At 41.7% G+C, this 12,064-nt stretch overlaps 1 protein-coding gene and 1 long non-coding RNA gene across 2 annotated transcripts; one reads left to right on the top strand and one right to left on the bottom strand.

The window, feature by feature from the left end:
• Nucleotides 1–5,421: 5,421 nt before the first annotated feature.
• On the bottom strand, nt 5,422–9,085 carry LOC119359610 (beta-glucosidase 12-like). Its single transcript, XM_037625740.1, has 12 exons — nt 8,557–9,085; nt 8,295–8,353; nt 8,029–8,104; nt 7,836–7,913; nt 7,610–7,697; nt 6,822–7,077; nt 6,641–6,756; nt 6,348–6,562; nt 6,210–6,241; nt 6,010–6,112; nt 5,821–5,932; nt 5,422–5,741 (listed from the first exon to the last, which is right to left on the bottom strand). The coding sequence occupies exons 3-12, from the start codon at nt 8,087–8,089 to the stop codon at nt 5,708–5,710; spliced, it is 1,095 nt and encodes a 364-aa protein (XP_037481637.1). The 5' UTR covers nt 8,090–8,104; nt 8,295–8,353; nt 8,557–9,085; the 3' UTR covers nt 5,422–5,707.
• On the top strand, nt 8,909–11,893 carry LOC119359611. Its single transcript, XR_005172601.1, has 3 exons — nt 8,909–9,023; nt 11,300–11,331; nt 11,460–11,893. It is a non-coding gene; the product is annotated as an uncharacterized LOC119359611 (long non-coding RNA).
• The last annotated feature ends 171 nt before the right edge of the window (nt 11,894–12,064 follow it).

A 12,064-nucleotide genomic window follows, 5' to 3' on the forward strand; every position in this document is an offset into this window, starting at 1 on the left:
TGCGGGATATGATATGAACGTTACTAACAAAGAAAATTACATTACACTACAAAACGGTTAACAGTGCACTAAATAGCTGTTGACGTAAAATCAGGCGTAGCACATGACATGTTAAAACCAAAGAAACAGAACGGCAAAAAATATATTATACAGTATGTATTACATACCCCCATACGCATACATGACACGTTTTGTATGTTGCATTTTTTTTCATGAAATCACTTAGAGACAAATTGAACGGAGAGGATCTCAACTCCTAGAACTTCAAATATAATAACAAGGTAAGATAGGTCGATGACCTCGATGATTTCCTCATTCTTTAACTGTATGGGAATGATGACATGTAACGTGGAGTCATGCTTTAGTGCATTCGTACATGCTATTGGTTCCTTAATGTCCTTGTGATTCTCAATAAGTATTGTGTTAAGAAAAGTGTTTCTCAATAAATATTTTACTACATACTCCCTTCGTTCCTAAATATAAGTCTTTGAAGAGATTCCAGTATGGACCACATATGGAGTAAAATAAATGAATCTACACTCTAAAATGTATCCATATACATCTGTATGTGATCCATGGAAAAATCGCTACATAGACTTATATTTAGGAACGGAGGGAGTACAAGGCTGTTAGTCCAAGAATATTTTAGTAACTTATTTGTGTTAATAAGTTTTATTTTGAGATTTATGATCCAGGAATCTCAAAATAAAACCTGCCAACACAAATACTACAAAAAAATTCCTTTAATGGCTATATGACAACATAATAAATGACATTATTGTACTTTTAGCTTAGATCGGTGGATAATATAATTCTGGTCCTACCAAGACCCATGTAAATCCATAATGTGATTAAACCTACTAGGAGATCACAGAGAGAGTTGTTTCAGGTCTTGGCGGCTGGTTCCATGATGGTTGGAGTTTGTAACGCCTGATCTCATTATTTTGAACCGTGTTTGAATTCCGTCTTGTGCGATTAGATGTCAACCAACTGTTTTTTTCCTAGAGAGAATTGATCGTCTCCCATCTGTAAAGAGAGTGATTCGACTTTCTTACTAGTCCACATGGTTGTCGTTTCTTCTTTGATTTATTGGTGAACCAAAAGCTTGTTCTCAAAATTGCCTTTGGGCGATGAGAGGAACATGAGACAACAAAACAAAGGACCGGAGGTCTCTAGAAGGAGAACAAATGAGGTAAAAGAAGAAGAAAAATGTGTGTAAATTGATCTAGGGTACCCCAAGAAAATTCAAAGGAAAGATTCATTAATGTTTCCATCAACGATTTGTCGGATATGTATAGGTGACTATTGGAATTTGATCTAAATACTCTCTTCATATCAAATGGTCTAAAACTACCGTTTATAATTAAAGAGGTATGTTTAAACTCCACCCTTGTTTTGTGTCGAAAGTTGTAAATTTTAAAAAATGTGCTTATTTTGGTTGGGAATCCGGCAAAGATATTTCTTCCATTGCTGAAAAAGAATAAATCTTATTAACATTATTTTTAAGATAGGAGACAAACTTTGCAGTCAAAAGGAATAGAGACCTCATGAACAAGATCAACACACTATAGCTAGACAAGTGCCTTGTCCAAACTGAAACCTCTTGGGCAGAAGGATCCAAATCACGGCTACGAACGTGGCATATTCGAGCATGAAGTAGAGCATATCTGATCGAACTGCGTGTGTTGCTGAAAGTGAGATTTGTAAATTAGCGAGGAGGGGATGCAATTAGCAGTTGGAAGCGAGGCAAGGGGCGAGATGCAGGGGGACAAAACTTTTGATCGACGCGGCAGCGAGGAGATATGCTCCCAATATGCGCCCAGGTGCCCCAGGATTTGGCCACTGGGATTACTCTGCCTGGACAGGGACCGTTCGTGTGACACACGGTCTAGACAATGCGCCCTTTGTTGCGGCTCGGCGTACAATATTTGATCGACGATGTATCCAAGGGAATTGGGATGACGCTGCTGTAGGAGCTGTATCATTTATCCAGAGAGTTGGCAACTTTGAGGACTTGTTTTTTTTTCAATTATTTTTTGAAATGCAGGAGGTACGCAGATTTGGCTTCATCATCCATGTCATTGTTTGGAGCCACTTGATTCTTTTAAATCTTATATTATATTAAATCCACTTGATATTTCCTGGTAGGTTGACGGGAAGTAGTCAAACAAACGCGAGCTTCCCAAAAAACATACCACCCTTTACTCCATGTAGGTTTGCAAAGTGTACGGTTCTGATGATCTGCACTCCCATATAGTTGTGCATGTGGTCACCGAGATGAGGAGATCGGAAGTAACACAACCAGAAAACAATGGTGATGGCGTGCGTGCGCGAAGAGGTAGAAGGCAAATGTGACCTGATGGGTTGCGGCTAAGGTCGCCAAACTCCTCTATATAGTCCCTCATAACCCACATATGAGTCGGTAATCACATACCATCCTAAAAAGTTAGGAACGACTATTTTTAAGTTTTAACACATTTATCAAATAATCATAATTAATAAAAAAACTCATTCCTCGATATGAAAGGAATGCGCATACATCACTCCTCTTCTCAAATTCTAAGGAGTAATAACAGAAACATATAAGCTGTCTCAACTCCCCTTCACTCTCCACGTCAGACTAATTTCTCACCGAGTTACAAAGCTAGTTTTGTTAGAACCATGGCGGAACACTAGTGAGTCTGAGAGTTTTTAAAGAATGAAATGGTTATTAAGCACAAGGCCCATACCTTCAACATAGGTTAGTCGTATACCACCATAGAGCAACTCTAGCAAAATAATCAAAATCTCAACTTTCGTATTATCTGACCCATATAATTTATAAAGACTGAAACGTGTGACATTTATAAAGACTGAAACGTGTGACATCAAACTCAAAATCACTATAAGCCAGCCTCCAAAATTTTCTAACATGTGAGCAGCTTGTCATTTGCTGACTCTTCTTTCTCAAATCCACACCCACACTTGGTTCATCCACATGTAGACGCCTTTCATACCTACCACATTTTGTCGTCCTTTGCTCTATCCTCGCCGCGCATGGTCTGAGCTCCTCTCTCGTGGCTCTTGCCACCTAATTAAAGAGGCCCCAAGTGCCAATGCCTCCTCCTTCTCTTGCATGGGGCGCATGTAGCTCTACTCTGCAGTGGCCCGTGCCAAGTATCCGATCAACACAACCGAGCACATCGCGGGGTGGGGGGGAAGGGGGATGCTCTTGGAGGCCGCCGGAAAGTACTCCTCCTTTCCTCTTACTGTGCCATTGTAGCCAGTGGGCATATCATGCAACCGTGCATGTGAAGGAGGCGGTGTTGCATCGTCTTCCTCGTGCCTGGGGGAGCCATAGGTCGGGGATCTCTACGAATCAACGATTGTACCACCTGAAAGATCTTTATGGTGCCATCGAGCCGAGTACCTGCAGCCTCCCTTAGATGGAATGTCGATGCCGCGCACTGAGACGCGGATGCTGTCGGTCAACCCTCTATGATGGTGTGAGCTCCCTCTATGACGCGATGGTGTGAGTTCAACGGGCAGCACAACATCGTGTATGGAACTCCCTCCAAAATCCTTATCCATATTTGTAAATATTGAGGCTAGGGAGGCAAATATGGCGTGCGCTTCAAAATTTAGCGATAGTGGCTGCTATGGTCATTCTTTGGACTACATTTTTACCCCTAGCCTCCATATTCTTGGCAATTATTATGGGGTGAGGGGGTATATGGCTATTCCATTGATTTTCTCTTAGTTAGCCTAGTTTGAAGCGATGCAAATGCTATATGCCGGTGCTCACGTGCGCCCCTACATGGGTCGCGCCCAATATTGGGGAGCCTAGTGATTTTTGTCTTTTCCGGTATTTATATCCGACTTTCGTTTGATCTCTTGGTTCTCTTTATTTATCTTGGTTTCTTTTCTGGATTTCTATTTTACATATAGGTTTTTTCTTCAATTTCCTTTTTTCCTTTTCCCTTTTGCTTTTTCTTCTTTACCTTTTTTAGTTTTCTTTTCCTTCCTTTTTATTTTTCATTTTTTATGAAATACTATCAAAATATTTAAACAACTTTTGGGAAAAAACCCGAACATTTTCATAAAAAGTACACTAACATATTTTAAAAGATTTATAGATTTAAAAAAAAATCATGTACACTTTAAAATTTCATAAATATTTTTTTCCACATGTGTGCATATTGTTTAAACCACGTGATCATCTTATATAATGGGCGATATATTTTTTAAAGTGTGAACACTTCTTAACAACAACAACAACAACAACAACAACAACAACAACAACAACAACAACAACAACAACAACAACAACAACAACAACAACAACAACAAAAACCCTTTACTCCCAAACAAGTTGGGATAGGCTAGAGGTGAAACTCATAAGATCTCGCGACCAACTCATGGCTCTGGCACATGGATAGCAAGCTTCCACGCACCCCTGTTCATAGCTAGTTCTTTGGTGATACTCTAATCCTTCTGGTCTCTCTTAACGGACTCCTCCCATGTCAAATTCGGTCTACGCCGACCTCTCTTGACATTCTCCGCACACTTTAGCCGTCTGCTAAGCACTGAAGCTTCTGAATGCATGCGCTGAATATGCCCAAACCATCTCAGACGATGTTGGACAAGCTTCTCTTCAATTGGTGCTACCCCAACTCTATCTCGTATATCATCATTTCGGAGTCTATCCTTCCTCATGTGGCCACACGTCCATCTCAACATACGCATCTCCGCCATACCTAACTGTTGGACATGTCGCCTTTTAGTCGGCCAACACTCAGCGCCATACAATATTACGGGTCGAACATTGCGGGTTGAACACTTCTTAATAATTGCATGAATATTTTAAAAATAGAAGAGCACTATTTATAAAATATGTCATATTTTAGAGTAGTTGTTTTTCTATAAATATTTGATCATTTTAAAATTAAATATTTATTTTCAAACCGTGAACACTTCTTAAATTACACGAACATTTTTTAACATATTTGATGTTTAGAATTATATGAATTTTCCTTATAAATTGTGTAAACAATGTTTAAATTACATGAAAACAATTTAGATACTCCCTCCGTCCGGAAATACTTGTCATCAAAAAGAATAAAAGGAGATGTATCTAGATGTATTTTAGTTTTAGATACATCCCTTTTTGTCCATTTTGATGACAAGTATTTTCGGACGGAGGAAGTACTATACATCATGCAATTTTTATATTTTGGAGTGGAATATATATCATGCAAGTGTGCGAGGTTGTTTTCGGCCCTTTTTAATTTTCCTTTGCCTGCATCTGCTGCAACCTGCAAGCCCAGAACGATCGGGATACATCAGGCAGGCCCATATCGGTACCACATCACTCGAAAAAAAAAACTGATACAGAACGTTTGCAGATAGCCACTAATTTTTCCAATTATGTATAGAAAGAACTGGATTTCAGTGAAGGAATCCTTGGGGTACAGTTTACAGAACGAAACACAGATAAACGACCTACTCCATTCTTCTGGCTGGTTGCTACTCTCTCCGATTCATATTACTTGTTGCTGCTTTAGCTTTAGGAGTAGTAAATAATTTTATGAGCTCATCCCTTCAGGAACCTCTTGAACCAGCCGGCGGAGCGCTTGGGGTACCGCTTTCGCCCATCACCGTAGTCCACGAAGTGTAACCCAAAGCGCACCGTGTACCCGGTCGCCCACTCAAAGTTGTCCAGCAGCGATCACGCGAAGTACCCCTTCACATTTGCCCCGTCCCTGACAAACGTAAGCAATTAATCCACTGTCAGATAAGTATAAGATTTCAAGGTTGTTGACAGAGTTGGAGTTGTCCGACCTGATCGCACTCAACAAGGCAACAAGGTGCATGTGGTGGTACTCTATCCTCGCATCGTCCTTCAGTGCTTCCGCAAGTGGTAGGCTCGTGTTGGTGGTGGTTTCACCGAGGCCTAGATCGCAGAGGCAAATAGTTCTGTAAGTTTAAGTTTCAGTATGTTTATGTTTCTATGAGAGGGAATATGCTCACCATTTTCGGTGATGTAGATTGTAGGATTGCCATACTTCTCCTTGACATAAAGCAACAGATGACGTAACCCTTGAGGGTAGACGTAGAGCCAAGGTAAACCAGTCTATATGCATGATATTTACGGAACCGAATCAGCACACATGAAAAATGTGGAAACAATTATGGAAGATTTGTTTCTATGTATGGAAGAGGCAAATTACCTCAGGACCTATGGGGGCACCATTTCGAACACCTAACATAATTGGAAAAATTAGTACATATAGTAGAGATGGTAAGCTGCAAATATTTGTACTTTGAAATATTTAATCCTAAAGGAAAATGATTGATCCAAGACTCACCGGTAAGATTAGCTCGGGCATCTGTATTGTAGCTCTTCAGGCCATTTGATGGTGGAAGGTTATCAGCATAGTTTGCAGTGTAGTAGTTGATACCAATGAAGTCGAATGCACCCTTGACCAATTTAGATTGTTGTTTGGTGAACCGCGGCAAGAGATCTCTGACAATTCTTCTCATGCTCAATGGGTAGTCTCCTCTGGTTAGGGGGTCCATAAACCTGCAGGCACTCCTGGCCAGTAAGATCATTTCCATCTAGACCATGACAACCAGAAAATGCGTGGATCACAGAACTTACCATCCAAGCATGAAGTCTGTAGCACGCTTTGCTGCATCACTGTCGGAGGCTGAACGGGAGAAAGGAACAAACCAGGCTGAGACTAAAGTTATCCCAATCTTCCCCTTCTGAACGACCTGCGTTTGAATCAGTCATCGGATCGTTCATGCACAAATAATACTGAAGGGCTTTCGTTAATCACCTTATATTTCTTTCTGTATAATTTGACGGCCGCCGCATGGGCGAGTAGCTGATGGTGGGATACTGTGTAAGGCTCACTTGCTGAATCTCCAGCGCTGCATTTCCCCATCTCCCAGGGCGAGCACCTACCTGGCGCAAGCACGCCCATTGCATAGCCCGCAACGCTCACGGCCCAGGGCTCATTGAATGTGATCCAGTGCTTCACTCGGTCCCCGAACTCCCTGAAGCAGACTTCAGCGTAATCCTTATAGTCGTTTCTGCACCAGCGGAAGTACAGTTCAATTATCTTTACACGCTATCGTGCGGTTGTACAAACAATATTAGAGAGAGAGTGTATCGCTAGTTCGATGCCTCTGTTGTGATAGTAATAAACATACACCCCAGTTTATAAAAAGTACATGCCATTTCATGTATGCACATGTGGTAAGTCATCTCAAATTAACAAAAAAAGAAGACAATATTCAGAGATATCAACGTCTCCTTGTTGAAATGAACATCCATTTAACTTCAGTAAGTGATAAAATATCATGGAAGGATCTATTCATGAATCATGAACATCTATTCAACTTCAGTTTTGCATGCATTACTTTCAACAACAACATTAAATTATGTAGAGAAGAGGGCCCCTTTGTTATTGCTGACTTCTTTTGATGTTCTTATTTGACCTTTTCATTTTCCCTGCCGACTTGACTTGTTGTCACGTCATAGCATTTTGTACAGCAAATGCTATTATCCCAACACATATCCCACTAGCGTTTTCCATTTTTACGATGCTTTTTTAGCATTTACATGATATTAGGGTTAAGAAACCCTCCGTATTTATCTTCTAATGCCTGGGGTGAATCCCAGTGAAAAAGGGTCACAAATGGCTGCACCCCTGCAAAAGTAGAGATTTCTGATCTTAAGAATCATCCAGTGAAATAGAGAACAAATAGTATGATGCTGTCTGCAGCATTCAGGATGAGACCATTGCGTAATAAATCTTAAATAAATAATCAATGCTAGATACATCTACCTCTTGATAATAGCTCATTAATCAAGTTGTTGTAATACTCAATGCCTTCTCTGTTGACTCCACCTCTCAGAGTCCCATCTGGCATGCATTCATAAGGCCCATGTGAACATTTTTGTCAACTTACATATGGATGATATGCAGGATAAAAGAAGGAGCAGAACATATGAGGACGGAAACATATATTTGGTCATACCTGGAAGAATCCTTGTCCATGATATGGAGAACCTGTATGCATCCATTCCCATATCCTTCATGAGGCGCACATCTTCCTACGGTTTTTGCAAAGTTGATATCAGTATTACCTAGCTGTTTCTTTTTTCTGAATTAGATTTAAAATTCTAAAATCTTTTCATGAGTGCCATCTTGATCTATATATTTGAGCATATAATCTATGAAATGCTAAGAATCCAGGAAAAATGCAGGATAGCTAATTTAAACTATCAGTAACTATATCCTTACCTTGTAAAGATGGTAGGAATCCACTGCAACATCCCCGTTGCTTCCGTCAACAATTTTGGCTGCAAAAAATCATTCTGAATTTTATTGAAAAAGTCTCTTCTGCTCATTGATATTCTTGTTGTTGAAAGGAAAATCGTGATTTAACTTCAGACTTACATGCACTACTTTACCAATAATCACCCCCATTGACCCGATGGATAGAAATGTGTTTTCCGCAAAAAAAAAAAGATCGATAAAAATGCTTAGTTGCCTTGAAACTTACAATTATTGACATGAAAAGTGTGCTTATATATATTCAGACTCGTTAGGCGACTTGGTTGGCGAACCCTAGCCGCCACTCTCCGAGCTCCTTCCTTCGTCTTTCTCCCTCGCTGCCGCCGGTCAAAGCCCAATCGGTAGATAGTGACGGCGGGGTCTTCCTCCTCGTGCCCGGCCGGCTTGGGTAGGTGGGTGCGGCCATGGCAGCGGCCCGAGTTGGTGGCGGCGCAGTGCACTGCTCGTCGAAAGCGTAAGTGGTAGGGGCGCGGTGGGCGGCGCTGCCGTGGAAGGTGCTCCCAATCGCCTGGAGGCTTCGGGCCCGTTGTGGCCGTACGTACACCAACGGATCTGCCGCCGCGAGCGGTCCTCGCGTTTGTCGGTCGCTTGACCTGGCGGGATCTATTCTACTCCCTCCCTCTCGGCTGGATTTTGCCCATGCTCGCGGCGTGGGTTGTTCGATCCTGGCCGGCGGTCAGTTCTCTATCTGTACTCTGGATTCAATCGTTTGCCCCGTTCTTTTTTTTTCTTTCTAGAATCCCCCTGTTGTTTTGGTGTTCGACCATTTTTTTAGGGAACGTTGTTGCTTTATTCAAAGTTCAGAGCCCGATCCCAAGCGATTTCTGAGCTAACACACTCGGAAGATACATGGAGCCAGATTTTACACAATTGTTTAATACAACCCTTTCTACCTAGGATATGTGTGATTTTATTAGCCAATCGTCACACCCAAGCAACTCTAAACTTAAGAAAAGAGTAAAATAACCATTTAACTTCATCGACTCATTGTCCATTTTATAGAGAAATCCCTTTGCTCATTTTTGATTTTGCTCACCACCACTCAAGAGTCCGTCTCGAGAATAACCTTTTGGACGTTAAGTTCTTTCGCCAAAATAAGGGCCCGCCGACATGCCATCATTTCCGCCACCTCGGTATCGTGAGTGGAAGGGAAAAAAAATGGCACGTGCCCGCAAGGAAGTTGCCATGGTTGTCCCTAAGGACATCACCTCCCCTCTGTTCAACCATTTTGCTCCGACTTGTTAATGGAAGGTACCAACCTGGCGCCTGACGCGGCATGGCCTCTATCGGCCATTTAAAAGGGTTGTGTCATGCCGGGCCGAAGGCCTGACTTTGAGGATCAGCGTGGCATGCTAATTAAAAGGTACGAGGCCTCCTTATGTGTTCGTACCAAGCGGCGCCCATGCTTGACCACAAGGAACCTAAGGTCTTATACAATGCAAAACGCTTAAGCGAGGTGCTTAGAGAAATAAATCAATCTTTCTTTAAACACCGATGCTTATTTGTATAGGGTGGATACTTAAGGCCCTGTACAACGGTGGGTGCTTAGCTAGATGTCATATTTTGTTTTCTCATATGTGATTCCACCGGTGCTTAAGAAGGAAGGCAGAAGCAAATGTTTGCTTCTGGTGCCAGCCGGTGCTTGGAAGGAATAACTGCTCCCTTCAAGCCTTCATCCATGGGAAAAACAAAGAGAAATAAGACCCCAACCCTTCCAGCTGAGAAACGAATCACTTTTGCATGGCACCTCTACATTGCAAGACGAGACGTAAAGCTACTCTTTTTCCTCAAGCACTTCTGCATAGGCACCCAGTGGCGGAGCCAGAAAAATAGGATGAGGAGGGCCGAGTATTGTTAAACCTTGTTGGGGTGGGCCAATCCATCAAAAACACCCATTTTTAGCAAAAAAATCACTGCTACTATTCATATATTAGGCCTAAATCACAGATGTTAGGGGGGGGGGGGGCAGGGCCCTGGCTGGAACCCCCTGTCTCCGCCACTGTAGGCACCTACCATTGTACAAGGCCTAACAAACTAAGTTATGCTTACCTCGTAAATGTATAGAAGTTTGATGCAGAGTTTGTAGGATGTAATTACTTAATGAATATATGTTCACATTAATTAGTACATATTCCCTCTGTCCTAAAATAAGTATCTCAGCCTTATACTAACTTTAATACACAAAGTTGTGCTAAATTTGAGATATTTATTTTAAGGCAGAGGGAGTATGTTCTTGACAAGGCACCAAGTTACTACTCCCTCCATTCATTTTTATAAGTCATTTCAGACAACTGAAAATATGCTATTTTGCACATTGTCTAAAATGTCTTTAAGGCCTTATAAAAGTGAACAAAGGGAGTAACATTTTTCCACAATAAAAGGGTACAAGTTGCATCGCAAAAAATAAAGATACAAGCTGCATGTGGCAGAAGTATGTATTATATATACATGCCTGGGTGCAGGTGAGTGAAGTTGTCCCAGATGCTTGGTCCCCTGCCCCCCTCCATTGCACCACCCTCATACTGCATGCATGTCATTGTCCAATATATTTGTAATAAGATGATGCCAGTACCAAATGTTTCATAATGTAGATATTGTTATTAGTTAATTGCAAGAGCAGACCAGATCCACAACCGAGATTTCATAATGTACATAGTCAAACTGGCAGATGTAGTTAACTGGCCAATCACTGCTTATGCATACTGTTAATTTTGTTTGGATAGGCTGCCGTTTACTGTTTTTTCTTGCTTGTTCATACTTAATTTTATTATAATGAAATGTAATAACAATTGTTCTATGGTTTGCGGGTAAAAAAAAGACTGCATGTGCAAGAGTGTCCCATGTGCAATTGTGCATTTGCACGATACCAGATCCAGAATAAAATATTTAGATGTAATAACATCTTATATTATGGGATGGCGGAAGTAATTAATTGGCTAATCACTTTGCAGATCGGAATCAAAGATCAAATCATACATGTCGAGTTGAGTATAATTTTCGTCCCTCTTCTTTCTTACAAGCATTCATGATCTCGTTCTATTTGTTCTTACTCCTTCCATGAGTTGTTTTCTAGTTATATTTCTAACTACATTTACTTCTAATATTAAGCAGCAGCCGCTTGCATGCTTGCTACAACCAGCTTCCGTACTCCCTCCTGAATATATTGCTCAAACGGCTTCCGTACTTGTAGCAGCAACCAAGTTGTTCTGAACTGAGAAAAGCAAACCAATAGACGGAAGAAGTTGAAACCTGATAGGACGAGGAGGCCGTTCCGAAGACGAAGCCATTGGGGAAGCTCCCCCGGCTTATCAGCTGCCGTCCGGCGCCATCGTAGGCGCCGGAAGCGACAGCCAGAAGGACAAATGAGAGGAGAAGGCGACCAGGCATCGCCACCAACGCTCTTGCAGCCGTATATGGGGTAGTTGCAGAGGAGGATACCTGTATATATTGCAGTGGTTATGACTGTGCGTCAAAGGGTTACTGTCAAAGTGGACTAGGTATCTAGGCCGGCTGGCCGCTAGAACAAGTTGTTAAGTCTTAATCTATTACTAGCATTGTCCATTGTAGACAGCCATGTTGTCCAAGAGTGTCAACAGCTCCTGAGTTCAAGCTAAGAAATCCTCTTTTTATCCAACACCTGTGCTTAATTTAACCATCTGACAGGGTAACCTCTCATGCACGTCAGGCCCCAGATGCTTGGTCCCCTGCCTCCCTCC

The sequence above is a fragment of the Triticum dicoccoides genome, chromosome 2A (genome assembly GCF_002162155.2).
Source record: "Triticum dicoccoides isolate Atlit2015 ecotype Zavitan chromosome 2A, WEW_v2.0, whole genome shotgun sequence".
NCBI lineage: Eukaryota > Viridiplantae > Streptophyta > Magnoliopsida > Poales > Poaceae > Triticum > Triticum dicoccoides.